The sequence below is a fragment of the Nycticebus coucang genome, chromosome 3, assembly GCF_027406575.1.
Source record: "Nycticebus coucang isolate mNycCou1 chromosome 3, mNycCou1.pri, whole genome shotgun sequence".
NCBI classification, from domain to species: Eukaryota; Metazoa; Chordata; class Mammalia; order Primates; family Lorisidae; genus Nycticebus; species Nycticebus coucang.
In genome coordinates this window covers 124,133,635-124,156,870 of record NC_069782.1, presented here as the reverse complement: position 1 = coordinate 124,156,870, position 23,236 = coordinate 124,133,635, and the positions used below count along the sequence as shown (strand labels likewise).

Below are 23,236 nucleotides of genomic sequence, written 5' to 3'. Positions count from 1 at the left end.
AAGTTCAAAACATCTATTCTCAAGAGACATTTTCAAGGTAATGAAAAAATAAACCACAGAGCAAGGAGAAATATTTGCAAAAGACATATCTTCTAAAGGACCATTACCCCCAAATGTACAAATAAATCTTAAAACTCAACAATATGAAATGGGACGATCCGATTATAAACATGAACTGAAGATGTGAACAGATACTTCACCCAGGAAAACATACACTGGGCAAATATGCAGGTAAAAACTGCTCAACATCACACATCGTTAGGAACTTGCACACTGAAACTATAATGAGCTAGCTCTACATGTATAAACAACGCAAAACAGTGATAAAATCCAATGTAGACCAGGATGCAGAGCAATAGGAACTATTAGTCTCTGTTGGTGGGGATGCAAAATGGTACACAACCTTTGGACGATAATGGGCATTTACTTATAAAACCAGACTATGCTTACCACATGCTCTCGCAGTTGATCTAATTAACATTTGCCCAAACAATTTGAAAACTTATGGTCACACAAAGACATGGACATTTGCTGCAGCTTTATTCATTATTGCAAAGACTAAAAGTAATGGAGATATGCTTAAGTAGATGAATGTGTAAACAAACTGGATACATCTATACAAAGTTATATTATTTGCTGTTAAAAAGAAGTGAGCTATAAAAGTCAGGATGAATCTTATGCATACTACCTAATAGTAAGTGAAAAGGCAAAACTACTGGCAACACCAAAATGATCCTTAGTTGACCAGGGCTTTGTGGTAAGAGAGAGATGATGCCACAGTGCTGGATACATGACATTATACATTTATACTCATAAACTATATAACACAAAGACTGCATCCAATGTAAACTATAAATTGGTTGACAAGTGTGTGTTATGGTTAGCTCATTGATTTTTAACTAATGAAGCACACTGATTAAGATAGTTTCTTTGGGAGAGGAATGTGTGGGTGCAGGGAAAAGGTATGTGTGAACTGTGTCCTTCCTACTTAGTTTTTCGGGGAACCTAAAACTCCTCTAGAAAATAAATTCTGTAATTAAAAAGCAAAACAAAACCTTCTCTAACCCACAGGTCAGGCAAGCTAGGATTGGATTACTCTGTGACTGTGGGAGGTTTAATGCTCGTAATCTCTTAATCAACTGGGCCAAGACGGGGATTCTGTGGGATGGGATGTGAGATGTCACTGAACTGGGAGTTGGACCACAGGGATTCTAACACAGTCTCTTGTGCTGGTGCATTGGTGACACTATCTCACTGAGTCACCCATTGTTCATTCCTAAAGATAACTTAGCCCTGTTGATCTCTGAGATCCCTTCTGATTTTAAATCATATATGATCCCTTCATTCTAAGGAAAGAAAGTTGCCGGCAGGAACCTCAGCTCAGCAGAAGGGAGGAGAAGCAGAGCAGGACACCTATGTCTGAAAGAATGAAATGATTGCTCTCAAGAGGGCAATTGAGCTTATTTTATCCAAATAACTGATAATGGTTCTTTTCAAGTTTAGATCAGTTATTTTCAAATAAATTCCATTAATAAAAGAAAACTCTCTCCAATCCAAAAAACTCAATCTGATCTCTAGCCAAGCTGCTATTACATTGCCCTGTGACGACTGTGTGTGGTGGGGGCGGGGGTGTTAATGCTCATAATCTCCTTATAAATTCAGCCAAGATGAGGATTCTGTGGGATGGGATGTGAGATGTCACTGAACTGGGAGTTGGACCACAATACAGCATCTTGTCCCAATGTATTGGTGACACTGTATCTCACAGAGTCACCAACTGCTCATTCCTAAAGATGTATTTTGGTACATCTTATCCCTGTTGATCTCAGAGATCCCTTCTATCTTTAAATTCTCTTTGATTCCTTCATTCTAAAAAAAGAAAGTTCCAGGCAGAAGCCTCAGCTCAGCAGAAGAGAGGAGAAGCAGAGCAGGGACACTTGTGTCTCAAGGAATGAAATGACTGCTCTAAAGACAGCAACTGAGCGTATTTTATTCAAATAACCTGGTATGATTCTTTCAGAGTTTAGAACAATCTGAGTCAGGGAGAAAATTACACTTCTCTTTGCCCTAGAAAAGAGTTCAAAACAACCTGCACTCAAGTTTTAAAGGTTATAATGTTTGGTCTTATAACCTTTAAAATTCTTTTGAACCCAAGTTCAATCAATGGATGCTGTAATGATTAACTAAATTATTGTTCATTTTGAAATTCACTGGCTAGACTGAATAATAAAATATTGAATCTTAGCACATAGTCAGTGAGCCTCGGAGAACACATTGAGCTGAATGTTTTGCTTGGCAGGCAGGGGTTACTGGCTCCAGAGTCAGCATTTCTACCTGCAGTCTGAGTGTCCTTGGCCTAAGTACTGAATCACCAAGGCTCAGATTTCCATTCCCTAAGACAGGAATCATTTCACCTTGGGCAAAAGTTATTGAGAGAATCAAAAGGGATATGGTGAGTGTGAAAATTCTCTGTAAATTGTCAGAATCCCTGTAAACATGTCTGATAAAACCATTGCATAAGTGAGTCTTGATATAACTTAATTTTTCTCTATAAAAGAGCTGGAAATAACTACACTAGATAATTTAGAAGGAATATGACATCTTTACAGGACATGCCTTCGCACATTCAGTGTCATTAGTGACCTGTCATGTAAGTCATTCTGGTTGTATTTAAATCTCTGAAGTCAGCTTCTGTTCGGGTCTGCACATTGTGCTGTTTCTGTGCTGTGGGTCTGTTTAATGATTTCTCTCCCTTCCATCCTCTATTGCATCCATAACTGTTGTTCTGTCTATATTTTCGCTTTCTTGTTGTGCATTATTACATATGTCACCTCTGAAAATGACAGACCAGAAACAACAGAAACAACCTTGTCCGGAGGTGACTGGGAGTGGGAGAAGCCACAGTTTCTCAAGCCCTCCCTACTAAACCTCTGAGATTGGCTCCTCCCTGAGTTGTGCTGAGCAGGATTCACCTCCTCAGGGATGGAAAGGAGCAAATCCTTTCTTTTATTTCTGCTCATGAGCACCCCATGTCCTGTTATCCTTGGAGTCAAATAAGGGGAATCTGTATACCAAGAAGCCTGTTACTTTATGAAGACATCTAATGTGCTGTACACTCTGAGCAACTAATGTTTGGGATTTGTTTTATTTGGTAAAATTGTTCTTCAGGCAGGTCTGGCATAAGTAATAATACTCCACAGTGGGCATCTGAAGGTCTCAGCTCAAATCCTAGTTCTCCCACCTGTATGCATGAAATCTTCATGACCTCGGTAAGAGTACTGACATTACGGGATATAGTTGGTGAAAGAAAGCAGGCCAGAAATGAAAGCACCCATTTTTCTCTCTCCTGTAAATTCTCACAGCCCTGACAAAAGTATAGCCATCTTGGGAGGATGGCTAGTGATTAGAATACAGGTCAGTGGCATGGTCATAGAAACCCCCTATAAATTCTCATGACCCTGAGGAGAGTACAGCCATCTTGGGAAGAGAGCTAGTGATAGAGAGTGGGTCAGAGACCTAATGGCAGGGACACAGCAACCCCTCCCCACACTCCTGGAATGCTTCAAGGTCAGTGCTCCTGGGAAACACCAGAACAAGCAATCTCCTACCCTAGTCCCGGCTGACACTAGAGATAAGGCCCTGGAGCAAGGTTAACACCTTTCCCTAATTGTAAATCAATCTCTGACACAGCATCATTCACTCTGCAGAAAAAAGTTGACACCTTTCACCTGCATTCCAAGTATAATGACAGTTTCTTGTAACTGTGAGCAAGACTCCTGGTCAGAGAGCTGACTCCTGGTCACACTCTACTCCACTCCTCCTCTCGTCTAATAAAGCCTTTCTCATCCCTGGACTGGCCTCTTCTCTTTCTCATGGACTCTTCTTCCAACTCTACCCTGAGCCCCTCACCACCCATGAGCTGTGGCAGCAGTGAAAGGTCTCCCATTCTCCCAGCCTCCCTTCCACATTTGAAACATAAGAAATGATAATCTCTATCTTTGGAGGGTTTTTTTTTTTTATTTAATGGCATGAGGTTTATCCATTTATTAGCTAATAACTTTATCTATGTTTTGTCAGTCTAGATGCACAAATCATGTTAGCTATTGCATGTTTAGGCAACTAAAATGTTAATAAATTATATTAAGGTATATGAAAGGATTTCATTTTCTAGAATAACATCTGCTAATGTTTGGAATAGCATCAAAGTATACATTTTTATATACATTGATCTCTCTTGACATCATACAGTCTCAACTGGTCATCAGGAAGTCCCTGACTTACATAAAATTTACACTTACAAATGGAAGCTGCTAAGTCATAGGTAAATGTACATGTTCTAACTTTCATACAAAGCTGCTAAGTAATAGGTAAATGTACATGTTCTAACTTTCATACAAATTTAACTTGAGAACAAACCTACAGAATCTATCTTGTTCTTAATCTGGGGACTGTTTGTAATAGGAGAATCCAGAATTTTTAGCGGTTTTATTGCATCAAATTATTTACTTCAGTGATTCAGCACAAATGTTTTAGGTTATATGGACAACTTTATAATGCTTAAGGCTGTTACCTAAATAGTGATGGTAAAATAGAGTTCATTTTATCATCAGGTAGATTTTTTTCTCCTTCCCGCCTATCTCCTCCCCTTGGTTGTTTTGGCTGTGTTTTCTTTCCCTCTTGCTTATGTATGTTCATTGATTAGTTCAAATTGAACAGTAGGTGCATGTGGTGTTTGTTTCTCCATTGCACATATGCAATGGAAACGAGAGGAGGAGTGGAATTAACCCAAAGTGCTCACCAATTCGTGAATGGATTAATAAAATGTAGTACATGTTCAGCCATCCAAAAGATAAATTGATACCTTTTGCAACAATCTGAATGGAACCACCAGGGCATTTTCTTTTAAATACAAATTACCAATGTTTAGCCTTTATCCAGTACAATTAATCCAGAATGTCCAAACTAGTACGATGAACTCTATCAGTGGTCCAAAGTTCACTCAATGAGGACATGACGCAGCTTTAGGTGACTGGCCACTTTATACCTAACAGAGCGGAGAATTATAAAAGCCTTAGAGAATTATAAAAGTTTGTGCTCACAGTTGTCTTAGCAGGTAGAGAAGGTTGCAATGGACCCGGCTGTGGCCTTGGTGCTCTGTCTCTCCTGTTTGCTTCTCCTTTTCTTCTGGAAACAGAGCTCTGGGAGAGGAAAGCTCCCGCCTGGCCCCACTCCTCTCCCTATTCTCGGAAATACCCTACAGGTGGATATTAAGAACATCCGGAGAAGTATAAAGAATGTAAGTATGTTTTATGTCCCTCTAGTGACTTACAAAGAGTAAGTTATTGGAAGGTGCTCCTAGAAGCATACTGGTAAAGCAAAATAATCCCTACAAACTTTGATGCTTCTGTTGCTTTTCCAGTCTTTCACTGGCAGAAATAGTGGAAAGAAATAATGAATTTTGTGAGTAGAGGAACATTTAGGCTGTTGTATGGTAGAACCAAAATAATATAGCAGCAAAAGTTCAGAGATATGTGTCCCTTCTTCATTTTGGAGTCATTTGCAGTAAGTTTTGACTCAAGATAAATGGTAAGACAAGTGTGCAAGATTAGAGATTTTATTTAATAAGTCACAATAGCCATGTATTTTATTCAGAATAGCCATGAAAATTAATCTTCCCTTAATAATCAATTTATGTCTAATGTCAATAATAAAACTGAGCTATGAATTCAGGATGAGCACAAGTGAGTGAAAGAAACAAATGACCATTGAAGGCACAATGGGTAGTATTAGAGTTCCTTTGGATTCTACAGAAAGCTACCATATGTGGTCCAGAATGCTGGCAGATTGAAAATATTGCTCTGTCAGGAGAAGTTACATGTCCTGGCACTGCCTCTGTGATTCTCAGTCTTAAAGCCTAAGTAGTAATATCAGATACCAAACATATCTGGTTATTAAAATCATCTGTGGTGACTTTAACAAATACAGGTTATAGTGTTAATCACAGGCCTATTGAGTCAGGCTCACCATGACAAGAGATTCGGAAGTGATTCTGAAGCAGTTAGTAGGCGATTGGTCTTAAAGTAGACATGGGCAACTGATAAGTTTGTCAAGCATCAGAATTTGAATAAGTAGAGATTAAGATTTGGAAATTCTATACATTACCCGTGGGAACTGAAAATGAATTTGGAATTCTCCTTTATATGTAAAATAGGGCAAGTAAACCTGCTGAATGTCTTAAGGTGAGAACTGTTCTAAATTTTATGATATTAAAGGGGTGTGAGTGTTTGTGTTCCATGGTGAATTGTGAAATGGTGAAGACTGGGATTTAGTGTGCCTGTCACCACAGCAGTGTTCCCCGTACCAGATAGGTAGGTTATTATTCCTCACTGCCCTTCCGCCCACATCTCTTCTCCCTTTTTGTTTTCAAATAACCTTAATATCTTTTACTGGCCATGTATCCCCATCATTTATCTCTGATTTTCTGTGACAACATGTGGCGTTTGCTTTTCTATTCTTGAGATACTTCAGTTAGAATAAAGGTCTCCAGTTCCATACAAGTTTCTGCAATGACATTCTTTCTTTCTTTTTTTATGGTTGAATAGTACTTATCCATTCATCAATTGATAGGTACTTAGGTTGGTTCCATATATTTGCAATTGTGAATTGTGGTGTAATAAAAATTCAGGTGTGCATGTTTTTTGAAATAATCATTTTTTTTAACCTTTGGTTAAATACCCAGTAGTGGAATTGCTGGATAGAATACTAAGTTTACTTTTAGTTGTTTTGGGAATCTCCTTACTGTTTCCCATAGATGTTGTACTAATTTACAGTCCCATCAACACCGTGTAAGCTTTCCTTATTCACTGCATACATGCCAGGCTCTACTGTTTTTAGACTGTTCAATAATGGCCGTTCTCCATTATAAAAAGAGGAACAATGATATCTGTTGAAGTGGATGTGAAGAAAAGGCAATACTTGCACACTGTTGATGAGAATGTAAATTAGTATAGCCACTATTGAAAACTCTATGGAAGTTTCTCAAGAAGAAGGGTTATGTACTCTACTGGGTATATGTCCTATAAGTAGGTCTTTGAATTTACCTATCTAACTGAAATTTTGCACATTTTACCAACATCACTGATTATCAGAGAAAGGCAAATAATACAACAGGGGGATTTCACATTACTCCTGTGAGAGGACCATTATTGTTATTTTAATTTTTATTTATGTTTAACTGACAAAAATTGTATCTATTTTTTTTTTTTTTTTTGCTGTGACAAGAGCCCGCTTTATTGGGAAGCAGAGTGCTGCACACTGACCAGCAGATGAAGGCCACCCAAGGGGCAGCTTATACATCATATTCCAAAAGATACAAAGGATGTTTGCTAATATCAGTCAAGTGGAAAACGTACAACTCTAGGCAGCTTCTCCAACCTCATCCCTCTGGGGTCAGATAAACTCCCATTTTCCTGATAGCAGCTGTAGTTCACTAGAGATAAAGCCCCTCAGGGGTGCCTTCTTGTTTTTTATACAGAACATTTTCTTTAGATTTTTTGAAGTCATCATTTGTTACTTTCATTCTACGTTCTCTTAAAGCCATCAAACCAGCTTCTGTACAAATTGCCTTAATGTCAGCACCAGAGAGGTCATCTTTAGCCATGATCAAGTCATCCAGAGTTACATCATCAGCCAGGGTCATCCTGCTTGTGTGAATCTGAAAGATGCGCTTCTTAGTCTTTTCATCAGGCAGGGGAAACTCGATCTTCCTGTCAATACGGCCTGGTCTGATAAGGGCTGGATCCAAAGTTTCTATTCGGTTTGTAGCCATAATAACTTTCACATCTCCCCTTGAATCAAATCCATCCAACTGGTTCAACAGTTCCAACATTGTTCGCTGAATTTCTCTCTCACCACCAGAATTTGAGTCATATCTTTTTGTCCCAATGGCATCAATTTCATCAATAAACACGATGGAAGGTGCATGTTCTTCAGCAACTCGAAACAATTCCCGAACAAGTTTGGGCCCATCACCTAGGTACTTCTGAATGAGTTCAGAGCCAACCACTCTCAAGAAAGTGGCCGAGGTTTGGTTTGCTACTGCTTTGGCTAACAAGGTTTTACCTGTGCCAGGTGGACCATAGAGAATTACCCCTTTAGGGGGCTTTATACCCATCTCTTCATAATATTCAGGATGGGTGAGAGGAAGCTCCACAGATTCCTTAATTTCCTGGATTTGGTTGTCCAAGCCCCCAATATCAGCATAGGTCTCTTGGGGTGCCTTTTCCACCTTCATCACTGTGACCAGGGGATCTGTGTCATCCATCAGCACCCCATCACAGCATGCACCTTGTGGTTGAGCAGGACTGAACAGCCTGGTTCCAGCAGATCCTTGTCAACAAATGAAAGGATGCTGACATAGTGTTCTGAGCCCACAGATGTAGACACAATGGCATGATTGTCATCAATGATCTCTTCCAAGGTTCCTACTGACATTGGGGTCCCCCTCAGATCATCCACTTTTGATCTTTCCTCCTCTTGCTTTTCTTCCAATGGTTTCATTTGTTCCTGATTTCTAATGAATTCCTCCTCCATGAGAAGATAGTCTTTAATTCTCTCTAACTTCAACAATTTTAATCGGCACTGAGTGCGAGGTGTCACCAGTGGTAGTTTACTGGCTGCATCTGGTCCCTTTGTTTTCTTCTTCTTTTTCCCCACTCTGGTTGGTACAGGAGGTTCGTATTTCTTTTTCTTATCCTTGTCATCCTTCTTGCCACCTCCAGGACCATGGCCACCACTCTGACTTTGACCCATCTTGCCTCGGCCGCTCGATCTCTATCTATTTTTTATGTACCAACTGCCTGGGCTATTGAATGGCACATTGGAGGCCATTAATAAGTGGCAGCTGATGACTATCCCCATCACATTTATGCATAAAATTCAGGTATTTCTCAATTTGTGTGTGGCAGAGTAAAAGCATTAAAAATTACAGTGATACAACAATAGCATCAGTCTGAATCAGGCACGATGCATAAATCAAACGCTGAGTCATTTTGCTGTTATTTGCATTTCCTTTCCATTGTCCAGTTATCAAAAGTTTATGGCCCTGTGTTCACGGTGTATTTTGGTATGAAGCCCGTCGTGGTGTTGCATGGATATGAAGCAGTAAAGGAAGCCCTGATTGATCATGGAGAGGAGTTTTCTGGAAGAGGCCTTTTACCAATTTCTGAAAAAACTAGTAAAGGATTTGGTAAGTAGGATTTGGCTGAGGTGGCGGTGGTAAAGGGTGTGGGAGGGTGGGATCAGAAGCCTGAAGAGCCCGCAAGACGGAGCGTGGCCCACTTACATGGCTGTGCAGTGCTATCCCACACCCCCTGGCCTGGGATTCTCTCCTACTTTCTATTTCCCATCCTGGTAGGTGTCATTTTCAGCAATGGAAATAGGTGGAAGGAGATACGGCGCTTCTCCCTTATGACACTGAGGAATTTTGGGATGGGGAAGAGGAGCATTGAGGAACGTGTCCAAGAGGAGGCCCGCTGCCTTGTGGAGGAGTTGAGAAAAACCAAGGGTGAGTGACTCTCACTCAGTATCACATGTCTTCTCTAATGATGCCTTTGGACACATTCAGTGGTGGCCCAAACTTTCATTGTGGGTCCTAGTTGTCCGTCCTCCTGTTGGGGAGGAGGTTTGAAGCAGAGAGCCCAGGGAGCTTATGTGTCTGTGCTGTGTGTACAGGCACGATTGTGCATGCAGCCTGGGCTTTAAAGGTCACTTAATCCTCTTTCTTTGTCAACTTTGAGTTTTTGTTTCAAAATAAGAAATTATAAGTATTGTTTCGAGTTCATTTTTAGAAATAATTAAAGAGCAATGCTTTCCCTGTAGCATAAATATGTAAATTACCTATTTGAGAACGTTTTGGCAGACAGTACAAGGCAAATGGTCATGGTGGGCCTGACCTCATCACACCCTTATGGAGCATGATCCACACAACCTGTGCCTTTATTTAATTGGGATATGTTTCTATGATCAGCCTCTCTGATATATCTAAAATTTCTCCCAGTTCCTACTAGAGTTCTGACCTGTGAGGACACTATGTGTAGTTTTACTTTATTAAGCATATCTCATTGTGATTCTTATCAATTATTATTTCTCCATAGAGATAGTACAATTTAAAAAATCAGACTTAATTATTTCTTATTGACCACTACTTAATTTATTAATGTCTAATTTTTAGGAAATATATTCTGAAGTATAATTCAGAAACACACACAAGTAACGATTTTTAAATAATTTGTTTAACTAGATTTTAACTATTATCAATAACTCCTTTCCATTACTTTACTAAGTGTAATTTGCCTTTGTTTTAAGTTTCTCTTCTTCCTTTTCTCTCTATTGGATTTATCTTAGATGTTTATGGTAATTATTTTCTTCTCATTGCCAGTTCTATTAAACTATGAAGTTCTTGTTACTTTCAATCTGGTTATCAGCTCAGATTATAAATTATATTTTTAAAAATTCTTTCAAATGAAGTAAAAGGAAAGATTGAAAATCAGATTTCACCTGTGGAACACACACATACACACACGCACAGACACAAGAATCTAGCGCTTTGCAATTCACCTTCTTCCCCCCTTGGCTGAAATAAAAACTTTCATGAAACATTAGATACCTTTAATGTTTAACGGCACGTAGAATAGGAGCAGCTAACTCAACAGGTTTCCTGTTGTTCAATGACATACCATTTATTCAAACACTTTTGATTCAATTCATTTTAATTTGTAATCTAAGGATGTGAGGTAGAGAGATCTTTACATATAAAGTCTACTGATCACTTAAATATAACCTTTTCATTTTAGAGATACCCTACCAATAAAAAAGATAACCTTTCTTATAATTTAACCTCTTTACCTATAAGAAAATGGCAGACTTGACTTATGATCGAATTTTAAATTTTATTTGAATATACTTCTGTTGATGGCTATAGAAGTCATTATTCCAGAAACCACAAAGAATGGCTCTACAAATAAATTTAATTTGGAGGATGAATGTAAATGATGGATGTTTATTTCCTAAGGAAGAAAAAAACTTTTTAAACATTAAAAGGAGAAATGAAAATATTTCAATTGACTTGTTTTGTTTGCCTATCTTGTATTTACATTTAAAATAAAAAAAAAAACGTTTAAAAATCTATGTTATATTCATTGTTCATTTTATTATTAAAATAGTTTTTCTCTCATGTAATATGGATGTATTATAATTTTCAAATTTGTTCCTTAAAATCCATAAGTTCTCCCACAGTCTCTTTCTCTATTTAGTTCCTCTCTACCATTCCAACATGGGATTCTTCCAGCTATTCCTTGTCAATACTATCCAGGTTCAAACTCTTTGCTCCTTTTCTTTCTCTGTGCTTTATTGTCCTCAGCAGATGTGAGACTTCTTTATAAACTGGGATTCCTAGGTTTTAAAAATATTTTCTCGGGTGGTGCCTGTGGCTCAAAGGAGTAGGGTGCCAGCCCCATATACCACTGGTGGTGGGTTCAAACACAGCCCCAGCCAAAAACTGCAAAGAAAAAGAAAAAAGAAAAATATTTATCTTTCAGGAGGTGTCTGTAGCACAGTGGTTACAGCACCGACCACATGCACCAAAGGTGGCAGGTTCGAACCCGGCCTGGCCCAGCTAAACATCAATGACAACTGCAACCAAAAAATAGCCAGGCATTGGGGGCAAGTGCCTGTGGTCCAAGCTACTTGAGAGGCTGAGGCATGAGAATCGCTTGGGCCCAGGAGTTTTAGGTTGCTGTGAGCTGCGACACTACAGCACTCTACAGAGGGTGACATAGTGAGATTCTGTCTCAAAATATATACGTATACATATTTTTAAAATTTATATATATATATATGTATATATATCTTTCCTTCCAAAAGAACAGACACTTTGGGTTACAAGAGTGTAGATAAAGGCAATGGATATGAATTACGACATGTAAAATTCTATTATTTAGCCAGGTAGATATAATGTATAACTCAGGATTAAGGTGAAAATGAAGTGTTTGTTTTATGTACGCTGGATTTTTTTTAATGTTAGGGGAATGTATTGGTAAGATATTGCTTTAAATTTTACAATTCCCTTTACCTGTTAACAAAGAAAAATTGTTTTCTATTTTAATGGTATTTTTCCAATCCTTTAGCCTCATTCTGTGATCCCACTTTTATCCTGGGCTGTGCTCCTTGCAACGTGATCTGCTCCATCGTTTTCCAGAATCGTTTTGATTACAAAGATCAGAATTTTCTTACCTTGATGGCAAAATTCAATGAAAACGTCAGGATTCTGAGCTCCCCATGGATCCAGGTGAGTCCAACATTTCTTCTTCCTAAGGAACTGCTTATGCTTTTCTCTCTGAAAAATACAAAGTTCTATATAGACCACGCTGTCAAATACATGTTTGGATACTGCTGTCCTTCCCAGACATTATGAAGTGACCTTCTGGGATAGATGGCTGAGCCCTTTATTTTACACACAGGAAATGAATGGCCATATATAGGGGTGAGCAGTGATTTTTTTCCCACTAAACCTTAAAGCCCTTGTTTCTATAAAGTACTTGGGTAACAACCCAAAACATACCCGTATTAATCAATCAACAGCCAGACCCTTTCTGAAGACTTCCATTAACCACAGGGCTTGTCCTCAATCAACACTTAGAGACCCCTTCATGATATTACTTGGCCAAATTACCTTTATTTAGAAAGAGAATACCTCCTTCTCTTTTTTAAGTAATTGCATAAATTACTTATAAATTAAATGTGGAAATCATATATATTTTATCCATAATTCTACCTATAATGTCTAAACATGGTTTGATGTATGTTCTATATATTTTATTACATGTTTATTATTAAATAGATTATATTTTCTATTAAAGCTATGCAATAATTTCCCTGCTCTCATTATTTCCTTGGAATTCATAACAAATTACTTAAAAAGAGGGAGAATATTTGGGCCCATAGAAGGCACCAGGAAACTCTGCCTAAAGCAGGGCTATTTGATGCCTGGGATGAGATCCTTGTTTACAAGGTAACTGGATTAGGAATGACAAAATTATTGGTTTTATGGTGTATGAACCAGAAACAAGTGTCACAATTTTACCATGTTGAATTGGTAAATCCTACACTGTACCTAAGTAATTATTGTGTGGTCTTAGAAAAGTTACTGAACTACTTTAATGCACAGTTGATTTTCAAGATGCCTTTGAGACCCTGCCTCTTCTAAAATCCTGATTTCATTTCTGATGCTGCTTCAAAGAAATAAAAATGGCAGGAACCAGTTTTCTGCTCTCAGTCAAGCTGCCCCAATTCACTTAAACTCTGCTGCCATCTACAATATGGAAATCATAGTAATTCATGCCATCTTATCCTTCAAGGTTATAGGCAAGAATTGGTGTAAAAATTAACAGAATTGATATGCAGGTGTTTTATACAATAAAAATGATATGTGGAAATGATGAATATCTTTCATTCTCAGTTCAGAATTTTCTCCCTCAAGTATTTTTATAAACATAGAGAATTACTATATGTGAACAATAAAATTTCCCCATCAATATGGATACCATATTTTATTCATAATATACCTATAACGTCTAATCATGGTTTAATGTATGTTATAGATATTTTATTACATGTTTATTATTACATAAATTATATTTTCTATTCTAGCTATGCAATAATTTCCCTGCTCTCATTGATTATTTCCCTGGAAGCCATAACAAATTACTTAAAAATGTTGCTCTTACAAAAAGTTATATTTTGGAGAAAGTAAAAGAACACCAAGAATCACTGGATATTAACAATCCTCGGGACTTTATTGATTGTTTCCTGATCAAAATGGAGCAGGTAAAATGCAAACAAAAGTTCAGTGATTTGAATGTTTGTGTATTTTGTAGTTCATTGAGTAGTTCTGTAATGTACTAAGTATGTTTAAATGATAAGTCCTCAATGTTTGAAGAGCCTTTTACCTCTATATTATATTTATGAATCAGAACTAGCAGTCATGGGAAATGTAAAATTAAATTATTACATAGTTAGAATGCCTTGGCTCTCTTCTTTAAATAAATATAATTCACTCGAGGAGAAAGCATATCTCATGTGAAATGGAGACAATCACAAAGAATTTTGAAAGTATAAAATATGATGCCATTATACACAGAATGTAGTTGAATGGAAAAGATGGTTCAGCCTAGGTAGGCTTTCCACATGTCCTGTATATTAGACCTCAAAATACCTGTAGTGAGGGACAGGAGAGGGTTTTTCAGAAAGTGTGATGGGTTTCTGTAAAGGTGTAGAAGTGTGTGGTGGGAAAGAGTAGATGAAATAGACAAGGCTTAATTGAGTGTAACCCAAATGAATTGGCACAGATAAGGAGTCGGACATGGTGGAAAGTTTTAAAGTTCCTATCTTCATTGCAATATTTACTGAGAGGCTAATTTTTCTCCATTTAATTATCTGGTCAAAACCCAATTCACTATAAATGTTAGGGTTTGTTTGTGGGCTCTCAGTTGCATTTCATTCATCTACAGGTCTGCTCTTATGCCAGATGTACACAATCTTGATGCCTTAATTGTGACTTTGCATCAAGTTTTCAAATCACCAAGTGTGAAACCTTTAACTTTATCATTTTTTTTCAAGACTACTTTGGCTCTTCTGATCACCTTGAATCTACATAAGTTTTAGAAGGAGCTTGTCAATTTCTGCCAAAAAAATTAATTGATTAATTAATTAAAAAAAAAAAAAAAAACAGTGGTAGGCTCGGCACCTGTGGCTCAAGCAGCTAAGGCGCCAGCCACATACACCTGAGCTGGCGGGTTCAAATCCAGCCCGGGCCCGCCAAACAACAATGACGGCTGCGACAACAACAACAACAACAACAAAAACCAGTGGTTATTTTTACCTGAATTGCATTATATCTGTAGAGTAATTCTGGAAGTAAAGACATTGTAAAAATTGGGTTTGAAATTCCCATACACTTATCTTGTTTAAAGTTTACGATTTAATGGTATTTATTATTTTCACAATGTTGTGCAACCAACAGAAACTTTCAAAAATTTTTTATCATTGTACAAAAACATACCATGTGCATTAATGATCATCCCCCATTCCATCACCTTGTAGTAACCTTTAATCTTCTTCCTGTCTCTATGTATTTGCCTATTGTGGATATAACATGTAAAAGGCCTCAGAGATCATATGTACCCATTTGTTTCTGGCTTCCTTTATTTAACATGTTGATTTGGAGGCTCACCTACATTGCATCATTATATTATTGGTTTTTTTGTGGCTGAATAATTTGCTATTTTACATGCAATCATACAACAATTTTTAAAAATTCAGCTTTCGACATGCATGGGTTATTTGTGTTATGAACAATGCTGCTATGAACACAATTTTTAAAAATTCAACTTTTAATACGCATTTGTGTTATTTATTTTATAAGCAATGCTGCTATGAACATTTGCATGTGTATTTTCTTCATGAATATTATTCAGTTTTCTTGAGTACGGTCTTAGCGTTAGAATTTTGAATGTTTTAGTAAGTTCAGGATTCTCTTTTTTAGAAACTAGTGGGCCTGTATACAGTGAATTTGTCATTTTACATTCCTACCCGTAATGTGGGAGGGTTCTGAGTTTTGCACATAATTGTCAATACTTGTAATTATGTAATTTCTATGTCATTACAAATTGATTTTGACTTCCTCGTTCCAATGATACTGAGCATCTTTTCATACGCTGTTTCTCATTTTTGTATTTTCTTTCAAGAAATGATATGCAAGTACTTTGCCTATTTTTTAGTTGAGTTGTGTAGCTTTTTATTGCTGAGCCATGAGAATTGATTTATGTATTCTTGACATTAAACCCCTTGGTAGTTTAATTAACGCATATTAAATAAATGATATAAAATATTTTCTCCCATTTTGTAGGCTGCTACTGTACATTTTTCATTATGTCCTTTGATGAACAAACATTTTAATTTTTTTCTTTCGAGACAGAGTCTCAGTATGTCACCCCTGGTAGAGTGGTGTGACGTCACAGTTCCCATCAACCTCAAACTCTCTAAGCGATTCTCTTGCCTCAGCCTCCCAAATAGATGGGACTATAGGCACCCAGCTATTTTTTGTTGCAGCCTCGGTCAATGTGGCTGGTGCCATAACCACTGCTATGGGTGCTGAGTCCAGACATTTTAATTTTGAGGAAATACAGTTATCTATTTTTTTCTCATTTAATTTCAAAGTCCATTGCCAAATCTGAAGGCAGTAAGATTTACCCCTATATTTTATACTATTCTATCCTTAAGCTTTTTATTCACTTTCAGAATTATTTTGGATATGGAATGAGGTATGGAGCTAATATCATTACTTTGTATGGAATTAAGCAGATATCCTGGCACTGTTTGTTGAAGAAATTCTTGCTTTAGATTGAATGGTCTTGAAATGCATGTTGAAAATGAATTGGAAATACATATTTAGGTTTTTATTTTGTTTTTGATTCTATTTTCTTGATCTTGATGTCTGTCTATATGCCAGTACCATAGTGTTTTCATTTTTTTTAATTAATTTATTTTTTTGTATTAAATCATAGCTGTGTACATTGATATATTCATGGGGCATCATTCACTAGCTTCACAGACTGTTTACCAAGTAGTGTTTTCATTTTTAAAGCTTTGTTTTAAAGAATTAAAGTTGAGAAATTGAATCCTCCAGTGTAGGGGCATATGAACTGAGGACTGTTTATTCTGTTTCGAAAAAAATAAAGTCATAGTAATTTTCATAGGTATTACACTGAATCTTCAGATAATTTTGGAAAGCATTGTCATTTTTACAAGATTATGCCTTCCAATTCTTGAAGATGGGGTAATTTTCAATTTATTTAGGTACTTTTTTTTAGCAACAGTTGATAGATTTCATTGTCTTTCCATTGCTTGGTATTAGGTTCTTAGCTCTTTTTCCATTTAGGATATTATTGTAAATGAATTATTTCCTTGATTTAATTGTCAGATTATTCATTTCTGGTGTATGGAGACACATCCAATTTTCCATTAGTTTTGTACCCTGAAATATTGCTAGTTGGTTTATCTTGGATTGTATGGACTTTTCTTCATGTAGCATCATGTTATCTTCAAATAGAATTAATCTTATTTCCTCCTTTTCTATGTAAATGTCTTTTCCTTTCTCCCCTAAATGCTCTGGCTAGGACTTTAGTAATATATTAATAGAGTGGAAAGTTTACATACTTGTGGGGTTTTTTCTCTTGACACTAGGGTATAAGGTTATAGACTTTAATATTTTGGCATAAAGTAAGCTTAGAATTTTTTCATAAATGTGCTTGATATGATAAGGAAATTCTTTTCTATTCATTTTTTTCTGAGTCATTTTATCATTACAAGTGTTGAATTATAAATATATGAATATATTTAGTGGCACTGAGCATTTTTTCATGTGCTCATTGGCCCTTCGTATGCCCTCTTAAGAGGAAAATCTATTTAAGTCCTGTGTCCATCTTTAAATTAGATTGTTTGGATATGTGTGCTGGGGCTGGGAGGATTAATACTTTTAATGTGCTTTGTTTTAGTATTATTTTGTTGATAATTTCTGCATGTATATTCATAAAAAATAATGGTCTTGTAGTATCTGGGGCTTTAATATCAGACTATCCTGATAATGTGTGCTAGGAAGTATTCCTTCCGCTCATAAATTTTTGGAATAATTTGAGTATGATTGATTTTCATTTTTTAAAATAATGTAGGTATAATTCATAAGTGAAGTCATGTAGTTTTATGTCCTGGACCTTTTCCTGGAGACAGCTTTTAATTACTAATTCAATGTCTTTACTTATTGTAAGTTTGTTCATAACTTCTATCTCATTTGCAGTCAGTTTTAGTAAGGTGTATGTTTCTAAAAGATTTGAATTTATCTAGATTATCAAATTTGCTGGTGTACAATTGTTTCTAGTTTTACCTTACATTTCTTTTAGTTTTGTAAAATCGGTGATAATGTCTCACTTTCAATTATTAAAATCAAAAATTTTGGTAGTTTTTGATTTTAGCAATTGATGTCTTTTTTATTATTACTTTTTTATTGTTATGGATTCATTGAGAGCACAAGAAACCAGGTTACACTGATTGCATTTGTTAGGCAAAGTCCCTCTTGCAATCTTGTCTTGCCCCCAAAAGGTGTGGCACACACCAAGGCTCCACCACCCTTCCTTTCATCTCAATGCTCTTCCTTTCCTTACCTCTCCCTCCTTCATTCTCTTTCTGCTCTCCACATCCCCTATGCCCACCATGTCCTTAATTGTCATTAATTATCCTCATATCAAAATCAAGTACACAGGATTCATGCTTCTCCATTTTTGTGATGCTTTACTAAGAATAATGTGTTCCACTTCCATCCAGGTTAATACAAAGGATGTAAAGTCTCCATTTTTTTTTAATGGCTGAATAGTATTCCGTGGTATACATATACCACAGCTTGTTAATCCATTCCTGGGTTGGTGGGCATTTAGGCTGTTTCCACTTTTTGGTGATTGTAAATTGAGCTGCAATAAAGAGTCTAGTGCAAGTGTCCTTATGATAAAAGGTTTCTTTTTCCTTCTGGATAGATGCCCAGTAATGGGATTGCAGGATCAAATGGGAGGTCTAGACTGAGTTCTTTGAGGATTCTCCAGACTTCCTTCCAAAAAAGTTGTATTAGTTTACAGTCCCACCAGCAGGGCAAAAGTGTTCCTTTCTCTCCACATTCGTGCCAGCATGTGCACTTTTGAGATTTGTAATATGGGCCATTCTCGCTGGGGTTAGGTAATATCTCAGGGTGATTTTGATTTGCATTTCTCTAATAATTAATGATGATGAGCATTTTTTCATATGTTTGCTAGCCATTCAACTATGTTCTTGAGAGAAGATTCTGTTCATCACTTTTGCCCATTGATATATGGGATTATTGGCTTTTTTCATATGGATTAATTTGAGTTCTCTATGGTTCCTAGTTATTAAGCTTTTGTCTGATTCAAAATATGCAAATATCCTTTCCCATTGTGTAGGTTGTCGATTTGCTTTGGTTGTAGTTTCCTTAGCTGTACAGAAGCTTTTCAGTTCAATTAAGTCCTATTTGTTTATTTTGGTTGTTATTGCAATTGGCATGGCAATCTTCTTCATAAAGTCTTTCCTTAGGCCAATATCTTCCAGTGTTTTTCCTATGCTTTCTTTGAGGACTTTTATCATTTCATGCCTTAAATTTAAGTCCTTTATCTATCTTGAATCTATTTTTGTGAGTGGAGAGAGATGTGCATCCAGTTTCAGTTTTTGCGTGTGAATATCCAGTTCTCCCAACACCATTTATTGAATAAGGATTCTTCCCCCCAGTGTATGTTCTTTCATCGAAGATTAGATGGTTATTAAGTTGTTAGTTTCATTTGTGGTTTTCTATTTAATTCCAAATGTCTATATCTCTATTTTTGTGCCAGTACCATGCTGTCTTGATTACTATGGCCTTGTAGTACAGCCTAAAATCTGGTAGGCTGATGTCCCTGGCTTTATTTTTATTACTGAGAACTGCCTTCACTATATGTTTTTTTTTTTCCTTCTGCTTCCATACAAAACGCAGAATCATTTTTTCCAAATCTTGAAAGTACGATGTTGGTAATTTAATAGGAAAGACATTGAATAGGTAGATTGCTTTGGGAAGTATAGACATTTTAATAATGTTGATTCTTCCAAGCCATGAGCATGGTATGTTCTTCCATTTGTTAATATCCTCTGCTATTTCTTTTCTTAGGATTCCATAATTTTCTTTATAGAGGTCCTTCACCTCCTTTGTTAGGCATTTTCCTAGGTATTTCGTTTTCTTTGAAGTTATGGTGAAGGGAGTTGTGTCCTTAATTAGCTTCTTATCTTGACTGTTATTGGCATATACAAAGACTACTGACTTGTAGACATTGATTTTATATCCTGAGACATTACTGTATTTTTTGATGTCTTCCAGGAGTCTTGTGGTTGATCTTTGGGGTTCTCTAAGTAAAAGATCATGTCATTAACAAAGAGGGAGAGTTTAACCTCCTCTGCTCCCATTTGGATTCCCTTTATTTCCTTGTCTTGCCTAATTGTATTGGCTAGAACTTCCAGCACTATGTTGAATAGTAATGATGACAGAGGGCAACCTTGTCTTGTTTCAGTTCTAAGAGGAAAAGCTTTCAGTTTTACTCCATTCAGTAAAATATTAGCTGGGGGTTTGTCATAGATAGCCTCAATCTGTTTGAGAAATGTGCCACCTATGCCTATACTCTTCAGTGTTCTAATTAGAAAAGAATGCTGGATTTTATAGTATGCTTTTTCTAGATCTATTGAGAGGATCACATGATCTTTATTTTTGCCTCTCTTAATACGGTGGATAATGTTTATGGACTTGCATATGTTAAACCAGCCTTGCATCCGTGGGATGAAACCTACTTGATCATGATGGATGACTTTTTTGATGATAAGCTGTAATCTATTGGCTAGGATTCTGTTGAGAATTTTTGCATCTATATTCATGAGTGAATTGGTCTAAAATTCTCCTTTTAAGTTGAGTCTTTTCCTGGTTTTGGTATCAGCATGATGTTTGCTTCATAGAACGTGTTAGGGAAGATTCCTTCCTCCTCAATTTTTTGGAATAATTTCTGCAGTACAGGAATAAGCTCTTCTTGGAAGGTTTGATAGAATTCTGGTGTGAAGCCATCTGGACCAGGGCATTTTTTTGATGGAAGCTTTTTTATTGTTTCTTTAATCTCAGTGGTTGAAATTGGTCTGTCTAGGAGCTCTATTTCTTCCTGGCTAAGTCTAGGAAGAGAGTGCGATTTCAAATATTGATCCATTTCCTTCACATGGTCAAATTTCTGGGAATAGAGTTTCTGGTAGTATTCAGAGATGATCTCTTGTATCTCTCTGGCATCAGTTGTTATTTCCTCTTTATCATTTCTGATTGAGTTTACTAGAGATTTTACTTTTCTATATTTAATTATTCTGGCCAAAGGTTTATCTATTTTATTTATTTTTTCAAAAAACCAACTCCTTATTTCATTAATTTTCTGAATGATTCTTTTGTTTTCAAATTCATTGATCTCTGATTTACTTTTGGATATTTCTTTTTTTCTGCTAGGTTTAGGCTTAGATTGTTCTTCTTTTTCCAATTCCATAAGATGGCTTGTGAATTTGTTCATGTGCTCTCTTTCTGTTTTTTGAATGTAGGCATCTAACACAATAAATTTTCCTCTCAAAACTGCTTTTGCAGTATCCCACAGGTTTTGGTAGCTTGTGTCATCATTGTTGTTTTTGTCAAGGAAGTTAACAATTTCCTGTTTAATTTTTTCCTGCACCCAACTGTCATTCACCAGAGGGTTGTTTAATTTCCATGCCTTTGTGTGGGGTTGAATGTTTTTGTTAGAGTTGAGTTTCACCTTTAGTGCCTGAGAAGATAGAAGGTAAAATTTCAATTCTTTTGATACTGTTGAGATTTGTTTTGTGGCCTAAGTTATGATCACTTTTGGAGAATGTTCCATGGGGTGATGAGAAGAATGTATATTCTTTATCTTTGGGATGGAGTGTTCTATATGGGTCTATCAAGCACAGTTGTTGTAGGGTCTCATTTAAATCCAAAAGAATAAAAAAAAAAATAAATCTCTTATATCTTTGTTTAATTTCTGTTTAGAGGATCTGTCCAGGTCTGTGAGAGGAGTGTTAAAGTCCCCTTTTATTATGGTATTATTGGATATCATATTTCTCAGACTGAGTAAGGTCTGTTTCAAGAATCTGGGAGCATTTAAATTGGGTGCATAAATATTTAGAATTGAAACGTCTTGTTGTTGTATTTTTCCCTTGACCAATATAAAGTGACCATATTTGTCTTTTTTGACTTTAGTTGCTTTAAATCTACATGTATCTGAAAATAAGATTGTAACTCCTCTTTTCTTCTGAATTCCATTTGCCTGAAAAATTGTCTTCCAACCTTTAACTTGGAGTTTTAATTTGTCTTTTGAAGCAAGGTGTGTTTCCTGCAGAAAATGGATGGCTTGTGTTTTTTAATCCAGTCAGCAAATCTATGCCTTATCAGTGGGGAATTCAAGCCATTAACATTTATTGAAATAATTGATATTCAAATATTTCAATATATCATCAATAATGTTCTATTCATCTTATTTTGTGTGAGTCCATTGCTTAGTTTTATCTTTTGCATTAGTGTGGAAGTTAGGCTCTGTCCTTTAATTTCTGAGTTTTTACTTTGCTGCTGATTCATTGTGATGGTCAATGTGTAGAACAGGTTGAAGTATTTCATGTAGAGCTGGTCTTGTTGTGGCGAATTTCCTCAATGTTTGTATATCAGTAAATGATTTTATTTTTTCATCAATTTTAAAGCTTACCTCAGCAGGATATAGAATTCTGGGCTGGAACTTGTTCTGTTTAAGTAGATTAAAGGTAGATGACCTTTGTCTTCTTGCTTGGAAAGTTTCATTAGAGAAGTCTATAATCACTGTGATGGATTTGCCCCTGTAGGTCAACTGGTGCTTACTCCTGGCAGCTTGAAGAATCTTTTCTTTTGTCTTGACTTTGGGCAAGTTCATCACAATGTGTCTTGGAGAAGCTCGGTTAGAGTTGAGGGGACCTGGGGTCCAATATCCCTCTGAAAGGAGTGTGCCAGAATCTTGGGAAATTTTCATTTATAATATTGTCTAGTATGGCTTCCATTCCCTGGGGCATTCTTCTTCCCCTTCTGAGATACCTATAACTCATATGTTTGAACGCTTCAGAAAGTCCCATAATTCTGTCAGTGAACTTTCTGCCTTCCCTCTCTTCTTTTCTGCTTCTTTAACTATGTGAGTTATCTCAAAAGTTTTGTCCTCTGCCTCCAACATTCTTTCTTCTGCATGATCTAATCTGTTGCTGATACTTTCTATTGCATCTTTAAGTTCTGTAATTGACTGCTTCAGTTCCTTCTGCTCTGGTATATCCTTTCTATATTCTTCATATCGTTCATCTCTTATTTGATTCTATTTTTGGATTTCCTTTTGATTATTTTCCACTTTATCAGCAGTTTCCTTCATTGTTTTTTATAATTTCCTTCTTTGTTTTCATCATCTGTATTCTAAATTCCCTTTCTGTTATTTCTAACATTTCTTTATAGGTGGAATCCTCTGCAGCAGGTACCTCACAATCCCTTGTGGAGGTT

General features: G+C 36.5%; 1 protein-coding gene and 1 pseudogene across 2 annotated transcripts in view; one reads left to right on the top strand and one right to left on the bottom strand.

The window, feature by feature from the left end:
- Positions 1-5,004: 5,004 nt before the first annotated feature.
- Positions 5,005-23,236, top strand: part of LOC128580647 (cytochrome P450 2C18-like) — a 49,238-nt gene continuing 31,006 nt past the window's right edge. Inside the window, exons 1-5 of the mRNA XM_053582778.1 lie at positions 5,005-5,296; positions 9,085-9,247; positions 9,416-9,565; positions 12,186-12,346; positions 13,708-13,884. Coding sequence (XP_053438753.1) covers positions 5,129-5,296; positions 9,085-9,247; positions 9,416-9,565; positions 12,186-12,346; positions 13,708-13,884 — 819 coding nt within the window. The 5' untranslated portion in view covers positions 5,005-5,128. The remainder of the gene's footprint in view (positions 5,297-9,084; positions 9,248-9,415; positions 9,566-12,185; positions 12,347-13,707; positions 13,885-23,236) is intronic.
- On the bottom strand, positions 5,305-9,049 carry LOC128580649 (26S proteasome regulatory subunit 4-like; annotated as a pseudogene). The gene has a single exon (XR_008378711.1). The product of XR_008378711.1 is annotated as a 26S proteasome regulatory subunit 4-like (transcript).